This window comes from Cetorhinus maximus, chromosome 10, assembly GCF_964194155.1.
Source record: "Cetorhinus maximus chromosome 10, sCetMax3.hap1.1, whole genome shotgun sequence".
Lineage (NCBI taxonomy): Eukaryota > Metazoa > Chordata > Chondrichthyes > Lamniformes > Cetorhinidae > Cetorhinus > Cetorhinus maximus.
This window is the reverse complement of record NC_135888.1, coordinates 82,640,006-82,659,979: the sequence shown is the minus strand read 5'-3', so window position 1 is coordinate 82,659,979 and position 19,974 is coordinate 82,640,006. Positions and strand designations below refer to the sequence as shown.

At 41.5% G+C, this 19,974-nt stretch overlaps 1 protein-coding gene across 3 annotated transcripts in view; it reads left to right on the top strand.

Moving 5' to 3' along the window:
• The first annotated feature begins 3,170 nt into the window (after positions 1–3,170).
• The window catches only part of neurl1b (neuralized E3 ubiquitin protein ligase 1B), a 71,179-nt gene continuing 54,375 nt past the window's right edge, over positions 3,171–19,974 (top strand). For 2 of the 3 annotated variants that reach the window (XM_078550698.1, XM_078550694.1), the window contains exon 1: positions 3,171–3,736. In XM_078550698.1, the coding sequence (XP_078406824.1) occupies positions 3,706–3,736 (31 nt within the window). In that variant the 5' untranslated portion in view covers positions 3,171–3,705. Of the gene's footprint in view, positions 3,737–4,256; positions 4,377–19,974 lie in introns of those variants that run through there. The other variant, XM_078550697.1, reaches the window with a different exon arrangement.

Sequence of the window (19,974 nt, the reverse complement as noted above, 5' to 3'; positions counted from 1 at the left end):
AATAACAGTGAGGCGAAAACCAGGCAAGATGGCCCATTACTGAATCTCTGCCCCAAGCTAGACATTCCACCCTTGCTACGTCAAGGAAGACTTGCCATTCCTTCACCACACTACTCTAAAGGATGCCCTGCTGCAGCCCCACCTTCATTTCCCCCTTTGACAGTAGCAAGCTTCCTCCTAAGGCAAGCATCTCACCAGGAGTCTGCATTGCAAACAGAAACAACCCCATCTCAGGAAACAATGACAGGATCACGCTGGGTTAGGAGACATGAGTGTGAGTCCCATCCTGACTCTTCCCTGGTAAAAGGAAGAAAATCCAGCCTGCTTTGGAGGTGATGGTATTCGACGAGCTGTGGTTCAAATCTTCTTTCTCTTGATTGAAGCATAAAAGTCCACTTCATTCAGAATAGGTCCGACTGACTCCAGTAATATATGTCAAGTAGTTAATTACACATATCCTCCCATCAACAAGAGTAGTTCATTTCTTGTGTTTATTACATGTAAGAAAATAAATGGTTGTATGTCATTCAGCTATGTGGTGTGAACAAAACAACCACTTAGGTATGCCTGCAGAAGAGATCTGTTCTTGGGAGGGGGTGGGGGAGGGACACCAATGTGGCAGTGACACAAGCTGTGCTGACCCTCCAACACAACACCCATAAAAATAAATTAAGACTTATATGCTGGGCTCGTCTTCAGCTGGACTACCAATCAGAACTATGACAAATATGCATGGTGTCAGTCCACCCAGCCATGTCCTGAAATGCCAGGTTGGGTTCTATGCACCTCATAGGGCCCCATCTTGCAAATGAAAAGGCCCTACCACTTGACTCAGGCAGGTGCTCCAGTCACCCAGCATTACATCCTGTGAAAGATAGAGACAGCCAAATGGCTGGCAAGAACAGGGTGGAAATTACTTTTAGACCCCATTATTTTTGGAGTACCACTACTCCATTTCCACAGGGCAGGCAGGCTCCACATCTTTCCCATAATGTCAAAACCACATGGTACAGTGACCTGCACAAATCTACCTTGCAATTATTCTCCTCTTTGAGTTTTTGATTGGCTGAAAATTCATTCCCTAAAACTGGTTTTCAAATGATGAAAACCAAGTATTTTCTTGCTTCCATTTCCAAAATGTACAGTTGGGGAGAGGATTTAAAGTTAGAAAAAACAAATTGATAAATTGGATGGGAAAAAATAGAAGGTAAAAATGAACGTAGAGTCAAGAAGATCAAGAATAGAAGAGGAGAGAGTGGTGAAATAGGGAGGATAAAGCAGAGTCCATATTTAAAAATGTTATTTTACATCAAAATTTATTTTATGTCAGTATTTGAGTTATCTTTGGTTAATATTACAGCGATTTAGCTATCCCTGATGTTTGAGTAACTATTATTGCACTATTACTGTTTGTTCTAGTGTCACAGTGCAGGCATTGAAAACATCAAATCGGTTGGCCCAGAAAGATCATCTTTACTGCTGGATAAAAATTAAGTTATTTATTATCCTTATGTAAAGAGTTACATCTAAATAGCCCCTGGGTGCTTCACATACAATGAACTACTTTGTAGGCAAATATGGCAGCCATTTTGCATACTGCCAAATCACATGAAGAGCAACGAGGTGAACGAGGTAAAATATGTTTCTTGTGATGTTGACTGAATGACACATGTTGACAGGATACCTCTCTGTTCATCTTCAAATTGTCACATCCATGCAAATATAGAAATAAGATTATAGTTTAACATATCCAAAGTCCATCATCTCTGACAATGCAGTGATCACTGAGTACTGCACTGTTAAGTTAATTTCTAAAGTCCTGCGTTTGACTTTGCGTAATAGTGCAAAATAGGGGACCGTGAGTCAGCAGTTTGTTTTATATCTCTCCAATTTGCTGACTTGCTATTTCCTATTTCCACTATTGCTGAAAGTCAAGATCCTGGGATGAAGGTTTCCAACCTCCTGCCTGAGAGCAAGAGTACTATCCCAACTGAGCTAAAAGTGAAGTTAACACTATAGCTACTCTTATTAAATGTTGTTGCCCCTTCTTTTCCAATCAATCTGAGTAAGTTATTGAAAGATATTTTGTATGCTAAATACATTTTTAGCCAGCAATTATTCCTGGTCTGCTACAAATTGTCCACGTTGCACTGAAGTTTACTTAAATTTACTGTGATTTTTGCAGGGTTGGGGGGTGGTGGTTCTCTTGCTCCTTTGCTTTCCTCTTGTGGTGTGAGATAGAATATTCACATTGCCACCATTCAGTGGGGGCATTTGATTGATATAAACAGTTAACTTGTGGGTTATGTGCAGGGCTATAGGTTTTACAGAGGTTGCAGTGGGAAACACCTGGAGCTCAAAGAAATTGGGGGAAATTGTGAAGTATGCCGATGCCTTCTGTGTAAAATATATACTATTGTTACATGATCAAAACGAGTTGATTTGTACTATAAGCCACCTAAAACCTTTGGCCCCATGCCAGTGTGGATGTTAATGTCTTTTCATTTACGTCATACAAAGCTTATTATACTTAACACGAATGGCACCAGCATAAGATGTGAAAAACACATTTAACAATATGTGAAATGTAACAAAGTGCTGGCAGTATGTCGGTGAGATTACAATACCTTCTTGAGGTTCTGATGTTCATTAACTGTCCAAGTTATGGTGTTTAAGAATAATCTTATTCAGTGCGAACCTCACAACTCACTGTCATTACATATGCCACAATGGAATTTTGATGGTACATCGCATGTTAACGTTAGGTGGTTGATTTTATTGTCTTTCAAGCAAGCTGGAATTTCCTAATCATTAATCTTTATACTAGAAAAAAAAACATAAAATCAACATATGATCCGAGCGAAGAAAATATTGTTTTCATGTTGAAAGGGATAAACCCTGTAGGAATTCAATTTATTTGGTTAATATATTTTATAAAAGTTTCAGATGAAATGATGGTGCACAACATAACGGTTCTATAAATCCATCCTGATTGTACCAGTGCGTTATTCTATACATTATGTTCTATAAAGCATTCCTAAGGCGTGATGTAGTTCTCACACTATGCCAGTCACAGATTAAGAATCAGTTTTTCGATTGTGACTGTGTGTGTGTGGGAGTTGGGGGTGGGGGTGGGGGCTGCAGTCAGGCTGCCAGGAAATAATAGAGATGTTGGTGCTCTCGGTGCAGATGACCAGCAGCATTGTCCGGGGTCAGGATTCCCGAGGCGGTGTGGTTGGATGAGTTGGGATTTATCGCGTGTGGATTTGCACGGGAATGATCGATCCTGTACGGTGGGAAGCAGTGACAGGAGGTGGAGGATCAATCGAGATCGCAGTCGGAAGTAGTTGACTTTCTCTAAGTCAGGGACCAGTGGGTCGTTTCAGCGTCGACTGTGTGTGTGTGTTGTGTGTGTGTAGCCTGGCCAATTGCACTCTGCGCGATTCTCCAGATAAGGAGGACTCTGATCAACCATTCGGGGAGCAACGCACACGAGCAGTTGCACAGGTTTTCTTTGTGTCGAAGGCAAGCGGTGCTTTGGAGATCACTTTGGAGACTCAAACCTCCCTGGTTTTTTTTAAGTAAAACATCTTGCTCCGGCGAGTAGATGGACCTTCTGAAGCCGGGAGCAGAAATTACAACATCGGTGAAATACCCATGAAAGAAACCTCAGCAGCTCTGCCTTGCTTTAAATGAAAGGAAGTGATGGGAAACAGTGCTCAGAAAACACATGCAGGTAGGAAGCTCCCTCTCCTCCACCTTGTTCTCCTGTTCTGGGGGCTACAGATATTTATTTTTCAGCTTCTATAGAAACCTATCTGTGAGAGCCTGAATCGCTTCCCATCTCAAGAGGTTTTCCTCCTGAATAAAAAGCGCTGCCATTATTTTTTGTGTGTCACCTATCCTGATGATTGTTATTCGAAGCAAATCCTGCAGCTTTCGCTTTGATGGCCATTCTGCTTGTGTGTGGCACATCTTACAGAGCTCAGGCTGTCAGATGTGGCTGTTTTTTTTTGATTGGGGGTGGGGTGGGGGGGGTTGGTGGATGGGAAGGTGCGATTTTCCAAAGCAGCTCCTGTGATTTTGATGCATAGCTTCGGCTGCAGCCTGGCTGTGAGAGCTGGACTCTCCCCCCGCCCCTGTATCCACTGGCAGCCGGGGACAGCGCTGTAAGTCTCAGCCCCCGCGGGCTGTTCACCTCGGCTCTTCCAACCATTCCATGCTCCTGAGTGGTTGCGAGGGCGAAGTCGTCTCTCGGTCAATTTGCACAAGCGGCTGGAGAAGTTGATTATAATCATAAAAGACAAGAGTGAAGCATATCACCCTGACAAGGACAAGGGAGCCACCTCGATAAAATAACTTGCTGTGGATGGGAAGTGCACGTTTCTTGGTTTAACCCGTGCTGATTGCGGTCAAGCTAATATCTTTAAAAAGCCGAGTGAACCAAAAATACATCAATTAAGGGTAGCTTAACAACTCAGCTCTTTTTATGGCAATCACCTCTGATCTTAAGCCACTCCAAGGAATTATAAATAGGTCTATAAGGCCTTTCGTGACTGAAGCAGTTATAAATATAGAAGCGCAGAAGCTCATTGGGGTGATTTTCTTGTCTAAAAAACGGATGCCGGTGAAAGAAATAGGAAACCAGCCCCATAGCTGTCAAGTATCTATAAGAAATAAATAGCTCTCGCGCTGAATGTGGACTGTGCTCCGTGTGACTGTTTAAACATTCTGCTATCTTTAGTCACAACTAACTGCTGCATGGGGGCTTCCAGTCTTCAGCTGTCGGAGAGAGAGGGAGTGGGTGGGTGTGTGTTTCAGTTAGAGGACATTTCATTGCCCTGAGCTACAAAAAGTTCCAAACAGGTGGTGGGACAATGTGACAGTTGCTCCTGGCTCGGGGCACTCTAGTTAGCAGAGCAGTCAATGGGGTGAGTGTCTTTGTCTGCAAAATGTGTTTCACAATCGAACTAATTAATGCAGAAAGCCACTGCTGGCTATTGCCAGAAACTGTCATGTTCATATTGCATTGAGTTATCATCTAAACATGGCGCGGCAACCACACAACAAAATATGTTTTCACAATTTTTGGTGAAACATTTTTTGATCCGTTCAAAACGAAAATCTCTCGAAGCATTACTATTAGATGATATATGCTTTCATCAAGGCTGCTTCTTGGGATTTAAGCAAGACGTTGATAGGGTGGGTGTGTGTCCCGGAGGATGTTTAATGTTGTTTCTATTTAAGGGGATGATAAAGGCAACATGTGTTCTATCTGAGAGCCTGGCACGTCTGAAAAAAAAAGTGTTTAGGTTGCAATACCACTGTTTTTCTTTGTGCTGTCAGAGGAAAATGTTTTGAATCTCAAAAAAAAGTTTTGATAATTGAACATGAAATGGAGTGAATGAAAGTGTGTGAGGGTTGTTTAAATTTCCAACTTAACCTATGTTAGGAAATGATTGCCTGTATCTCCAGGTCTTCTGTATGTTGGTATTACATTTTAATTTAAAAGGTGAAAATCACAATAGTAAATGTTTCAGAAGCTCATTGCACATATCTACATTATAAGCTATCATCATAGAATATCACCATAGAAGGCCATTTAACATTTCACACCTACGCCAACATTGGGAAAGATCTATTCACTTAGGAAAGGGCATCAGTTTTTCTATTCACTCACATCTAAAGCCTTTCAACCCATCTTAATGAAAACTAATACAAAGCAAAATATTGCAGATGCTGGAAGTCTGAAATGAAAACAAATAAAAATGTTTTATCATTTTGAACACCCTAGCATTAAGATCCCCGAGCAACCTCCTTGGTTCTAAAGGAAAGAGCCCCAGCTTTTATATTCACTCATATCTAAAGACTCTCAGCCCATCTTAGTGAATCTCTTTTGCACACTTCCCATGGTTTTGACATACACCCTAAAGTAAGGTGCCCAAACTGGCTATAATACTCTAACTGCAGTGTTATAAAACATACATGGCACATAATATGTCAAATAAATTATTTTCAGAAATTATGATTTTAAAAGCGACAGTACACAAGATTTGATTTTTCTTCCACCTTTTGGCTATATTCTACCTCTCAAGTCTGACTCTTAGTAGATTATTATGAACCCATTATTTGATTAATTTCTTGTTTGAATTTAGTTACAAGCAAATCAAAGTAAACTCAGTGCCTTAAATGCTTTGTTTAAAGTAGCAAATAGGAGGGCTGAAAGCCGACCAGAAAATCAAGCCCAAACCTTAAGAAATATTTCTAAAATAGAACGGAGAAAAGACCCACAGAAGGTTGATTACCTCAGTTCCAATAAACATAACACTTCACCTACATTATTGTACAGAAAAGAGAAGGCTTAATGGGGATCATTAAAATTGTGAAGGGTGTTGATAGGGTAGACATAAAGAAGATGTTTCCACTTGTGAGGGAGTTCAAAACTAGGCTTCTCAAATATACAAGTCATAAATAAATTCACTAAGGATCAGGAGAACCTTCTACACCCAGAGAGTGGTTAGAATGTGGAATTTGCTACCACGTGAAGTTGTTGAGGTGAATAACATAGATGTATTTAGGGGAAGTTAACTACCTGAGGGATAAAGGAATAGAAGGGTGTGCTAATAGGGCTAGATGAAGTAGAGTGGGAAGAGGTTTATGTAGAGCATAAACACCTGCATAGGTCATTTGGGGCAAATGGCCTTGGAAAATGGCAAATAGGTTGTGTGCTGTAAATTCTATATAACTGGAGTACAACTGAGTGAAAGGCTCATAGCAACAAGGAAATAACTTTGGGTGGTGGTAATCCTTTCAAGATGCTGAGGAACATCTCCCGCTATTGTAATGCATGGTGACAATGGCAGACATTTTTATCACTTATTTTCTTTTTTTCTTGCTAATATGCTTTGCTCTGCCCTGCACCTCTGCTCTTCTGAAGGTTGTACAGTTCCACAGACACTGATCTCCCTGCAGCACATCATTCAAGTGACCGTTATTCAGGTGTAATCATTGATGGTGACTGTTGCTGGGTCATTTGACTATGGCAGTCATCACAGCTGAGGCCAACCCTGTCCTCACACAGCACCTACTTGGGCACACTTCCAGCTGGATGGTAACCAGGGACAGACGCTCTGGCTAATTTCTTTTTTCTCATTCCAGCAACTACAATTTGCATTTATATAGTGCTTTTAATGTTGTAAAATATCCCGTGGCATTTCCCAGGAGCATTATCAAACAAAATTTGACAGCAAGATACATAAGGAGATATTTGAACAAATGACCAAGAGCTTGCTTAAAGGGGTAGGTTTCAAGAAGCATATTAAAGGAAGAAAGAGAGGTGGAGAAGCGGCGGTTTTAGGATGGGAATTCCAAAGCTTAGATGTTCGTCAGCTGAAGGCACGGCTGCCAGAATGTGGTCAGATTAACTCAGCTACCGGCTGAAGTGGCAAACACTGTTTCATGCATCTCCACAGAATTGGGCTGAATTTTACATGGCACTGGTGGGCGTGTTTCACGCAGGGGGGGCATGTAAAATGGGGTGGGCACCCATCCCACCACCTTCCCGCCCACCCCAGAGCTCATCCCCATTATACGGGGGTTGGTGGGCGTGCATGCACCGAAATTGGCTGCCTGTCCATGTCATGAAGATATTAATGTATATAATGTTATTGGAAATGATTTTAAATTGAACTTGTTCAGGTCTGTGCCTGTGGGTGTGAGTGTGTGTGTGTGTCTTAATTGAATTAAAGCTAGCTAGTCTGGGTGCTTTGATGTATAGTAGTTTTGAGATGTTAAACAGTAAGGTAGGGGGTAAATTTGTATTTTATTGAATAAACCATTCAAAGACTGGGGGTGAAATCTTGCAGTCTCACCACTTCTAAAAAAACCTCACCAACTCTTGAATTCAAAGTGCTTGTTGTACTCCTAACCTTAAGATTCACCAATTCCAAACTGATCAAGGAATTACAAATATTATCCCACTAAGAGCCCCCAATTTGTTATGACACAGCAGTTGGTAAAGGCTGAGTTATTTAAAATCCCAGTCGGAAATTTTAAACAACTGTCATAACCTATATTTTCAATTGGTATGTTTGAGATGCAACTCTAAATTCAGGAATGAAACCACTAAGCCTCCAGAGGTTTTTATATAAATTAAATTAAACATTTATTAATTTAACAAGGAATTAAACACATACACATGTCTACAAATTATTACCATAATAAATTTTAAACAAATCCCCAAATTAATCGCTCCTAAATAAATCTTCACCAAGGCAACATCAACCCACAGACTTTAAACAGGCACCAGGCAAAGCACATTTTATCTTACAAATTCAAAATGAGGTTACTTCGCACAGTTGTAGGCTTACAGGCGACATGCTTCTGACTCACACACAAATCTCTTCTGTATATACCTAGCCTTCCCTTTGAATGCAAATTCTCATTGTATCATCAGGCCCTTTGAACTCCGCCTCTTCTAACAATGAAACCCTTTTTACAGTACCAATTTTATTAATAATATAAATATATTGCTTGGTGTCTCCTAACTAGGTGCAAGATTTCACCCCCAGTCTTTGAATGGTTTATTCAACAAAATGCAAATGTACCCTGTACCTTACAGTTTGACTCCTCAAAACTACTATACATCAAAGCACACAGACTAGCTGGCTTTAATGCAATTAAGACACACACATTCACATCCACAGACATAGACCCAACCACAAGTCCATTTTAAAATAATTTCCAATAACATTATATACATCAATATCTTCATGACAGCCCACCATATTAAAATGACCAATTAAGGATCAATTGGACTTCTTATCAAGCCTGTTGACCCTAATAATATGCAGCCAGTGCCATAATAGATTTGGCATGCGCAGCAGGGCAGGAGTGAAAAACCTGATTTTAACCTGAAATGGTTAAAGGGTGGGAAGGAAGGGAGTGGGTGAGGTTGCTCTTCCGGGCATGCCTTTGGCGATTGCGCCCTTAGACTGAACCCCATCTTCATTCCTACCTGCTCCGTCTCCTAAATCCACCCTCTTCCCCCCACCACTCTTGTCCCTAACACTCCCAAACCTTCCTGGCCCAAGACCCCAGACTTGCCTTCCCCAGGATCCTAGGACTTGGTCTCCACTCTCATCTGCGATCCCAGCAGTGGCCACTGATGCCTTCCTGGCACTGCAGGGACTGATGGAGCCGCCAGCCAATCAGATTGGCCTGCAGTTCTGGAGGGCAGGACTTCAAGCCCTCCACTCAGCCCCGGTTAAAGAGCCCCACAATGCTTTATTGCTGCGGGAGCTGCTTGGCGTGGAGCTGGTTGGCTCCACACTGACATGCTTTCCCGTGGGAGCATACCATCCACCTCTGCCTCACCTCCCCTCCATCACCACCACCACCTCCCCCCATATTATTCAGCCCATTACATGCAGGCCTGGACACTTTTGAATGATAACTTTGAAAAATTTACTGAGCGCCACTTTGAAAATAAAAACGGCTGAAACAAGAATTACAAAAATGTAGATGGTGGTGAACAAATAACCCTATTATCAGGTCATAAAATAGTAACTAATGCAATTGTTACATGAAGATTGAATGCTTTGTTTGCCAGTCAGCATAGCTCTGTTTGAAGTTAAATATTAGGGATGTTTTAGATTGAAGAATATGTATTTAGTTGTTTCCATTGCTTCATGTCAGTAGTAAGCTGGAGTGTTTGCAGTCCTGGAAATGGCAAAAATACAACAGTAGATTGTTAATGTCAGGCTTTTGATTTATATTAACAAACTATAACACTGGGGTGTATTGTTGATGCCTACAGTGTATTTTCTGACAGATATCTTACTTATTGACACCAATCCTTTTTTTAATGTTGGAATAAAATTATGTTTTTTTATCTTGGTGCACGTGGCATGCAGTTGTACCCTTCTGTTTTGTTCTGCTCCCCTGGTATTAATTTTCCTGACCGCAAGTCACATAACTCCTTGCTGAGACCCGTTGCTTGTTGTTACTGCCTGGACAGCTCAACAATACCTTGTATTCACAAGCTGAAACTTGCTAGCATTTCCTTGCATGCAGCAACGTGCAAATTACTTTAAAGATACACCATATGCCAACAAATTTTGAAAATGTTGAACAACACAGCGATCATAATACAATAGTACATTGAGCTCAATTGGAGCATTTATAACAAAGAACTATTTATCTTGTGGGTTTAACCTTCATATTTGTTGTAGTAAATCAAATTTTTATTTTGAAAATCAGCAAGTATAACGTTTCCAATAACTCTATCACAATTAGTTATTATTGACCATTTTACCCAGGAGGTATTTTTGCTTTAAAGTATAAGATGTTTCTGATATTAAATCAAGTTCTGGACTTCAAGATAAAGCCACCTCTTTGTTCATTTTACAAAGGGTGATACTGGAACTACTGAGACAAAGAAGAAATTTTTTGTGTTGATGGAGTCACCGTTGAAACTATTATCCACAACAGTTTAAGACAATATGTAATTTGCTTTAGACTTCCAGTAGGAGATGGTGTTATTTTTGAATTCACAGCTTGGGCTGTCTGGTAAGAATCCACTTTTAAGAGGTTGTGGCTATTAAAATTGGCAACCTTAGTCACCAACCCTAGATGAGCAGAGGTGTGGAGCCCCTCCTTCTCTTCCCTGTGGACACAAGGACCAGAACATTTGCGCAGATGGAGAGGCTCTCTGCCCTAGGGAAAATGGCAGCAGAGGTCCAGATCCGGAGGTCTCACCACTGTACTTGGCCTCCCACCATTTTCGCGGGGGACAGGTGGTGGAAACAGGAGCAGGTTCTAATGTGCACATCTGTGATTCACGGAGGAAAGTGCGCATATTAAAGCGCATATTAAAAAGCTGCCTCAGTCAGATCTAATTTTGGCTAGTGTGATGTCCAAAATACGACTTGTGCACTTTAGACCTAGTAAAGGAAGGTCTAAAGTGGATGGAGTTCTTTCGAGATGGAGGGTACCCTTTTGGGGAGGTAAGATACCTTTTTGGATATGTCCCAGGATACTTTTGGGAGAAGTCAGGTGTCCTTTTGGAGAATATGTTATCCTTTGGGACTGTTAAAAGTACACATGAATGTGCATAAAAAGTACATAACTCATTGGAACTGTCAAGTTCATTGGAACTGTCAAGAGAACTGTTAAAAGAACTGCAAGCTCTCAAGGCATTTAAATGGCCATCATTTTAAATATTAGAAAATGCTGCCTGCAGTGTTAAAAAATGATCAGTGCTTGCTGTTTCACTCTGTCTGTTGACATAAGCCTGAGGGATATCATTACAGAATTAGTGTTGCATGACTGATTGCACAACCTATTGGAGCACCTTTCAATTCACAGTTTCATTGACAGTTACAAGTGGTGATAAACTCTTTAAAGAGGGACTAGGAATACAAGTGGTTGTTTTCATAAGGGATTAAAGGAAGTTAAATGTAGTGAATGGGTTTTTAATCAATGAGAGTGGTTTTTTTGAAATTGTGAATTCATTAATAGATATTAATAACTCTATTTAACCTCTGCTTTGGTCCTGAGGTTTGTCCATGCTGGGAGAGTTGGCATGGTAGGTGTAAGAGCAAAAGCTGGTGTGGGGCGCATAGTTGGCATGAGTTGCCACTAAGTTGGTATAGGGGCTATAAAGGGACATGAGGGTGGGTGCAGGACCATAAGTTGGCCTGGAGTGTATGAGAGGCCATGAGGGTGGGTGGAGGGGCATAGGTTGGTATGGAGGGTATGAGGGGGTGGGAGGGGGAATGAGGGCATGGGGAGAGGCGAGGGAGTGTGTGGGGTGAGGGTTGGAGAGCTGTCTTTTTTATTCATTTCTTGATACCTTCAACAAAGTGCCAGAGCGCCAAGGCAGGCCTTACCCATAGCCTGCCTCCACTCTCTTTCCAGGGTCGCCCGCCACTACTCCCATTTATAGCAGGTTGATATAATGGAGATTTGTTACAACTCTTAGTCTGTACGCTTACTTGCTGCTTTTATAGGGTCATTTATGGCACAGAAGGAGGCCATTCAGCCCATCGAGCCTGTACCAGCTCTCCATGGAGCAAACTGGTCAATTCCACTTCCCCACTTTATCCCCATATCGCTACAATTTTATTTCCTTCAAGTACCCATCCGATTTCCTTTTGAAATCAGCAAGTACCAGGTCATTACCATTCACTGTGTAAAAAGTTCTTCCTTGTATTCCCCCTGCTACTCTTGCCCAAGACCTTAAATCGGTGCTCCCTAATTATTGCACCACTAGCTGAGATGAACAGTTTTCCTTGTCTACTTTATCTGAGCCCGTCATAATCTTGTACAAATCTCCCCTCAATTTCCTTTGCTCCAAGGAGTACAGCCACAGCTTTTCTGTCCTAAGTTTGTGACTAAAATCCCCCATCCCTGGAACCATTCTGGTAATTTCCTCTGCACTCTCTCAAGGACCCTCACATGCTTCCTAAAATGGTGACCAGAACTGGATGAAATACTATAGTTGGAGCTGAACCAGAGCTTTATAAAAAGTTATTGCATGGCAGCAATTAAGACTTATCTCAGTGTTAAAAATGTATCTGCATAAACATGGAAAAGCTGAAAGTTCTTTTTGGCAAGTTTAGTTGATATCTAGTGAGCAATTACTGCAAATTCACATGCTCCATATGCCTCAATGGCGAGTCTTTGGGTGAGATACTGGAATAGTGAAGCGCCTGGATCAGGTACTGGACATTTGATTGGCTGGTTCCTATTAACCTGCCTCTCAACAATATCAGGCTTACTGGAAAATTGAGACCGCATTTTTATCAATCAGTCAGCAAGAAAAAAAATGGTCTTGTTTGGTGCCTCACTTTTCCCTTTATGTCACTCTCACCTCCAATCTGATACCTCTGCAAACTCTGGGTGACAATTTCTGATATTGTAAAACTATTGCAACATCAGGAATCCCTCTCTGCAGCCGGCAAATGGTCAATCCGCTAAAGCTGAAATCACGCCACGAACTGTGTGATCAAAGAAGATCAACTCCAGAACCTGGAGGGTGGGTTTGAAGTAAAAGTAGAATGGCAGCAGAGAGAGAAGAACCAATATTTACTGGTGAGGGAGGAGAAGGAGGTCCAGCATGAAAGTTAATTGTGGCAAGAAAACAAAGTTAAAGTTAAACCTTCTGATGCAGACTTTGGAAACAATTTTAAAGATTTAACATAATGCAGACAGGTTGGTCAATATATGATTTTAAGATATCAGTGTATGACAGCATAATGTCCAGAAATTTCCCCCCCATTGCGGGGGGGTTGTGCGGCAGCGGGTGGGGGCAGGCGCGAACCCGATCGGTGCCCCCGATCGGGTCCGCGCCACCATTTTACGTGGGCGGGCCAATTAAGGCCCACCCATCGTGACGCGTGCCCGGAAGCGCTGAGCGTTCCCTGTGTGGGCAGGGGAGGCTTCCCTGAGTGGTTCCCTGTGCTCTTTTGTGCATGCGTGTGAAAGAGCGCAGAGATCTTCCTGAGGCACGGAACTGCCTCAGGGAGATTTGTTTCAGTGTTAAACTTTTAAACAAAGGATTTTTAAACTTTTAGAACATGTCCCCTCATGTGACACTCTCACTTGAGCTGAAACATGTCAAAGAATAAATGTATAAATTTATATTAGATTTTAAAACAGCTCATGAAACCTCATGCCGCTTGTGGATGAGGTTTCATGATAAATGCGAAGGCCGCCTGCGCTCTTCGCCTGCCCACCAATCTTAAGGTTGGACAGGCAGCTCATTAAATTGAGTTAATTAGGTTTTAAATGGCCTTAATAGGCTTTTGACAGTTCGGCGGGCACACAGCCGAGTCGGCTGCGTGCCCGTCAAACTGAAAATCTAAGTGACGCGCGGTGACATCGGGACACCCGCCCAACGTCACCGCGTGTCATTTTACCCGTCGGCAAATGGGCATCCGCCCCCCACTCGCCGATGGGAAAATGCTGCCCAATGTAAACTAACTGAACCGTATAGGTAAATAGAGGTAGAAGCATAAAAACAAACATTCCATCATTTTTCATTACAAGCCTACCGACTTCCACAGCTATCTCGACTACAGCTCCTCACACCCCACTTCCTGGAAGGACTCCATCCCATTCTCTCAGTTCCTTCGCCTCCGTCGTTCCCTCCTTGACACCCTGGTCCACTCCTCCATCACCCCCTACTCCTCAACCCCCACCTACGGCACCTCACCATGCAAACATAAAATATGCAACACCTGCCGATTCACTTCCTCTCTCCTCACCGTCCAAGGGCCCAAACACTCCTTTCAAGTGAAGCAACATTTCACCTGCATTTCCCCCAATTTAGTCTACTGCATTCGTTGCTCCCAATGCGGTTTCCTCTACGTTGGAGAGACCAAACGCAGACTGGGTGACCGCTTTACAGAACACCTTCGGTCTGTCCGCAAGAATGACCCAGACGTCCCTGTCGCTTGCCATTTTAACACTCCACCCTGCTCTCTTGCCCACATGTCTGTCCTTGGCTTGCTGCATTGTTCCAGTGAAGCTCAATGCAAACTGGAGGAACAGCACCACATCTTCCGACTAGGCACTTTACAGCCTTCCGTACTAAATATTGAGTTCAACAACTTTAGATCCTGAACTCGCTCCTCCATCCCCACCGTCTTTCCATTTCTCCCCCCTCCCTTTTGTTTTTTCCAATAATTTATAGATTTTTCTTTTCCCACCTATTTCCCATTATTTTTAAATCTATACCTTTTATGCCCTTTTAGTCTTATTTCACCCCACCCCCACTAGAGCTATCTATACCTTGCTTGTCCTGCTATCTATTCTTAATTAGCACATTCTTTTAGATAATATCACCACCTTCAACACCTCTTTGTTCTTTTGTCTGTGACATCTTTTGGTTATCTCCTCCTATCACTACTTGCTTGTCCCTACAACCCTCGCCACCCTCCCCCCCCCACCTCTCCCCACCCCCCCCCCCCCCCCCACACACCCCCCACCTTAAACCAGCTTATATTTCACCCCTCTCCTATTTTTACTTAGTTCTGTTGAAGGGCCATGAGGACTCGAAACGTCAACTGTGCTCTTCTCCACCAATGCTGCCAGACCTGCTGAGTTTTTCCAGGTATTTCTGTTTTTGTTTTGGATTTCCAGCATCCGCAGTTTTTTGTTTTTACCATCATTTTTTTCATTTGGCCTTGCCTTATTAAAGTGTTAATCAATCTGCCTATCGGATTGGAGAAATGCACATTATGGCACTGGCTGTGGATCTGGTACCATTTGAGATAACAAGTATTGTTGCCCAGATTGCATTACTAGATATTGGGCAGTATGGGTGAAAGATTGCATGTAAGCAAAGGCAGGATTTGCTTCTAAGGGTGAACACTGCTATTAAATCAAGCGATGGTCTAAAGCAAACCTAAAATTTATAACAAATCCTATTTGACTCAATTATCCACAGTACCTTAATGCTTTCATTGTTGATAATTCAATATAAATTTTTCAAGTTAATCCTTAATGATGTGGTGAAGAAAGGCCATAACAATTGATGCAATATTGCCATCTTCTCAAGTCTTGGAAGTGCCTTTGAGATTCTATAAAAAGATGTGCATTTTAAATTCAAAGTTGTTCATTTTCTTTCAGTAGAATTTGCTTTTAAAAAATGAACAACTTGCACTTCAATCAATTAACTGTTTTTTTAAAACGGCTTCCTTATCCATTTTAAATAATTTGGTCACTACATAAAATGGTAGGATACCATTAATTTTATCTCAAGCCAGACATTGTCTCGGATATTGTCTGAGACAGCATATTAACCAGAATATTCAGTGGTACAGACCATGTTCATTGTTCAGATACTAATTTCTGGCAGAAAGGGTTGTTACATTTTTGAATTTCCCTTTTTAGCTATCCTAGATATGTTTGGTTGTTGTGCTTCTCACTGCTCTTATGTGGGCCACAGTCCCTCAGCCCCAAAGTATTTTTACTTATCCAGATACCTGTTTTAATTTGTCGTTTTCCCAGAGATCAGAGAACCCTCTTCATTTTATTCCAGTTACTGATTTTATCCTGTTTATTCATGTTGAACTTATTGTCTTCAGAAGACAGTAAAGTAACCTACACAAGACTTTTTGAGTTGGACTGAAACTGCTAAGCAATCCCATTCAGCACTAAAGAGTAAGTGAAAGGAGCTGTACACAATACATATATTTGCAGCAGCTAAGCTTAGCAAGCTCCTCATATAGTGGAAAATAATTGATGGTTGGTGATTGTTTTGTTAAATTGTAATGTAAGTAATATTCTTGTATAATGATCCTGTTCATTTTTAATTGACACAACTATCACTTTTTAAAAGCTACAGACTTCCCAACTAGAACAAGGCAGACTGATAAACACCTTTTAAGAAGTGGATGTACTAAGGTAGTATTAAGTAGCAAACTATTAAATACAAAATGCTGCCCAGCAGATGTACGTTGAACAAGCCCAAAATGATGTTAGTATTCGAATTGACTGTTTTTCCCTCTCCATTGATCAAAAGCCACAAGCAAACTGACTAAAATTTGTATCATTTTAAGCTGAGACACAGGGGTCTTAAAATGGGCCCAGCAAGGTCCAGTTTTGGGGACTAACATACTGTGCCCCAAAGACATTTAAAATATGTCCAATCCAAGATGGGGTTAAACCATTTTTCATACACCCAGGTTGGCTGCATAAAACAAGTATTATCCCCCTTGCATATGTCTTGAAAAATTGGACTGCTCTGATTTAAGCAAGTGTCAGGCATGCTTTGTGCAGATTTTCTAGTCATTGATGCTGCCTAGCCTGTGGTCATCATCTCAATATTTGAAAAAAGGTTGAAGTGGAACCAAAAGGAATAGGAGTGCTGCTTCTAGTTCCACAAAGCACTAACTGCCTGCGGTCATACCCCCAATCCTGAGACCCACTTGGCGGCTGCAGCCATGAGACAGACAGTCTGAATCTTTGAAAACCAATCTCTCAATCGGTTAAGTACCTGTGTGAGTGCAACGGGAGCCTGCCACTTGATGCAACTATTTAGATGTGACCCAAAAAATAATTTCTAGCAATTCCTGGGCCTCTGCCCTCAGGTTCATAGCCTGGACCCATTTGGCTATAATTTCTGTGGGTGAAACTGGTTTTAATTCATTGGCCTGAATTTTTCAAGTGGCAGGCGGGCTCAGCGGGAGCGGGTGGGGGCAGTCGTGGAGCCGATCGCCGGGCCGCAATCGGCTCTGCGCTGCCATTTCACATGGGCAGGCCACACCCAGTCTAAGACGTGAGCCGTAGCGCTCAGCGTTATCTGTGCGGGTGGGGGGAGGAGAGAGAGTCGAGGCTAGCGCTCTTTCATGCATGCACGCGAAAGAGCGCTTCAATCTCCCCGAGGCACAGAGCTGCCACAGGAAGATTGAATCGCTATTGTAATTAATGAATAAAAGGTTTAAAAATGTATTTAAACATGTCCCCTCATGCGACTGTGTCACATGAGATGGGACTTGTTTTTATATTTATGAAAATTTTAAACTTTAATTAATAAAAGCTTTAGGAAACCTCATCCCGCTTGTGGATGAGGTTTCATGAAAAACGTAAAGGCCGATTGTCATTTTCGCCTGCCTGCCAACCTTAAGGTTGGATGGGCAGCGTTAACAATAACCTTAGTCAGTTCCTTAATGGCCTTAATAGGCCGTTTACATATCGGTGGGCATGCAGGCAACTCTGGCACGTGCCCGCCAAATGAAACATTGCGATGACATTGGGACAGTTGCACGACGTCATAGCGCATCATTTTACGCGTCGACGTGTCAGGCCCACCCCCACACGCCGACTGAAAAATCCTGCCCATTATGTATGTATAGAATTTAAGAAAATAATACTCTGCTGAATTTTAGATATAATGCTTCATTTTCGTCTCAACACCCCCATTTTGTCTAAAAGCAATAAAATGAGTATTTTTCTGGAACTTGCTAGTTCTTTCTAAAAAATTAGACCAACAAAATGTGTGGGAAACCAGTATAAGTAGGTCAGACAGCATCTTGAACACCACAGCTGATTGAATTTCGTAGCTTTTTAAAAGCTGTTTAAATAAGCAGGAATGGCAGACTGAACAGGCAAAGAATTGCTTTCCTTCTAAAGCTAACGAATATAGGATTTTAACATGATTCATTACATTATTATTTTTGACAGATCATCAACCCAATAGTAATACAGTTCATCATGGGTTCCCCACTCAGAAGAAAACAAGTGCATGTGTTTTTGTGTTTAAAAAAATCTGTTTTCTGTAATTGCTAATTATAGGCTTAATGAAGTTTTGTTTTCTTTGGAATATGAAATCTCTCCTCAGCATGTTCTTAGCCAAAAGTCCTCACAGATAGAACTGAAAGGCTGATTTAATTTGCTTTCTCTGTGATTTTTTTTTTACTTCAGTTAAAAATGCTGAGTGTACAATATGTCCATGGAGAGTATTCCAACCAATAAGCAAGATTTTGAATAGTAAAATCCGCTGTAAATACTCAAATACGTAAAATACTTAAAGATGGAGTTGAACAAGCTGCTTATTTTTCTACCTTTTATACAAAAAGTTTAATTATTTCCTGTGCTGGTAGAGACATTTTTGATGGTTGGGGATGATTGTAACGCAGCTCCTTCTATTTTGAAGGCAGATTAAGGTGCTGCTTTTAAAATGTTGTAGAACTTAAATATCCCCCTAGCACATTTCCATCTATGGTTTTATTTTGAGAAATATTGGTTGTTACCTTTGGAAGGGCTATAATTAGGTCATTGGTTAGGAATGAAATATCCTGTGGTAGAAATTAATTAAAAGAAATAGTGCACTGAGACAGTTTATCATTAGATTTATGCAGTAATAGTATTTTGAATAGCTCGAACACAACATCCGAAGAAGTGTGTGTACTGTTAATGTCTGCAAAAGATTAGTGGAAAGATATCTACAGAACTTCATGTGAGAATTAAACCTAAAATTCCCATAGCATTTGATACCCTTGAGCATAAAAAGTTGTATTTATGAACATAGGCTGAGCCCTCCACTGTTAAGCTTCCAATGTAAACATGTCTGCCCTAGAGGGCTTTTGGTTTTGTTCTGTTTGATCTTCTCTTTGTTCTCTTCAGTTCTTTCTTCCGCTCCATGTTCTCTTCCTGCCACCATATACAAAGCAGAATGTTCAGAATCCTCCACAACTCTCAAAAGAGCTACTAGAACTGGATAGGCATGTCACAGGTAGCTTTGCATATCAGGCACCATTGGACTTGAGCCCAAAGTTTCAATGTAAACTTTTGTACCATCCTGTTTGCTGGCCAAGAGAAGTCTAGTGAAAAATGAAGACTCACCCATACCTTAGTTACATCAAGACTTGGCTATTATAATGTACTTTTGGATGACATCCCATATTATACTCCACTGAGGTCATTCAAAACTCTGCTGCCCGTGTCCTAGCTTACACCAAATGCATCACGCCTGACCTACACTGGCTCCCAGTTAAATAGCATATCAATTTTAAAATTCTCACCCTCCTTTTCATATCCTTTCCTATCTCCATAATCCCCAGCCTGAGATACCTTCTCTCCTATAATTCCAATTTCTTGTGATTATGCGATTTTAGTCACTCCATCAGCTGCCTGGTCCCTAAGCTATGGAACACCCTCCCTAAACCTTTCTACCTCACTTTCCTCCTTTAAGAACTCCTTAAACCTACCTTTTTGACCATCTTTAACTTTTGGTTGTTTGCCTGAATATCTCCTCCTATGGCTCAGTGTCATATTTTGTTTTATAATGCTTCTGTGAAGAGTCTTGGAATGTTTTATGACATTAAAGGTGCTATACAAATACAAGTTGTTGTCGTTGTTGTTGACTGCCTTAGCGTTTAAACAAGTTTTAAGAGGTGCGTACCCGTAGAGAGGAGATCTAGTCTGGAGCAGTCACTTGCATATTCCAGAAATTAGAGAACAGAG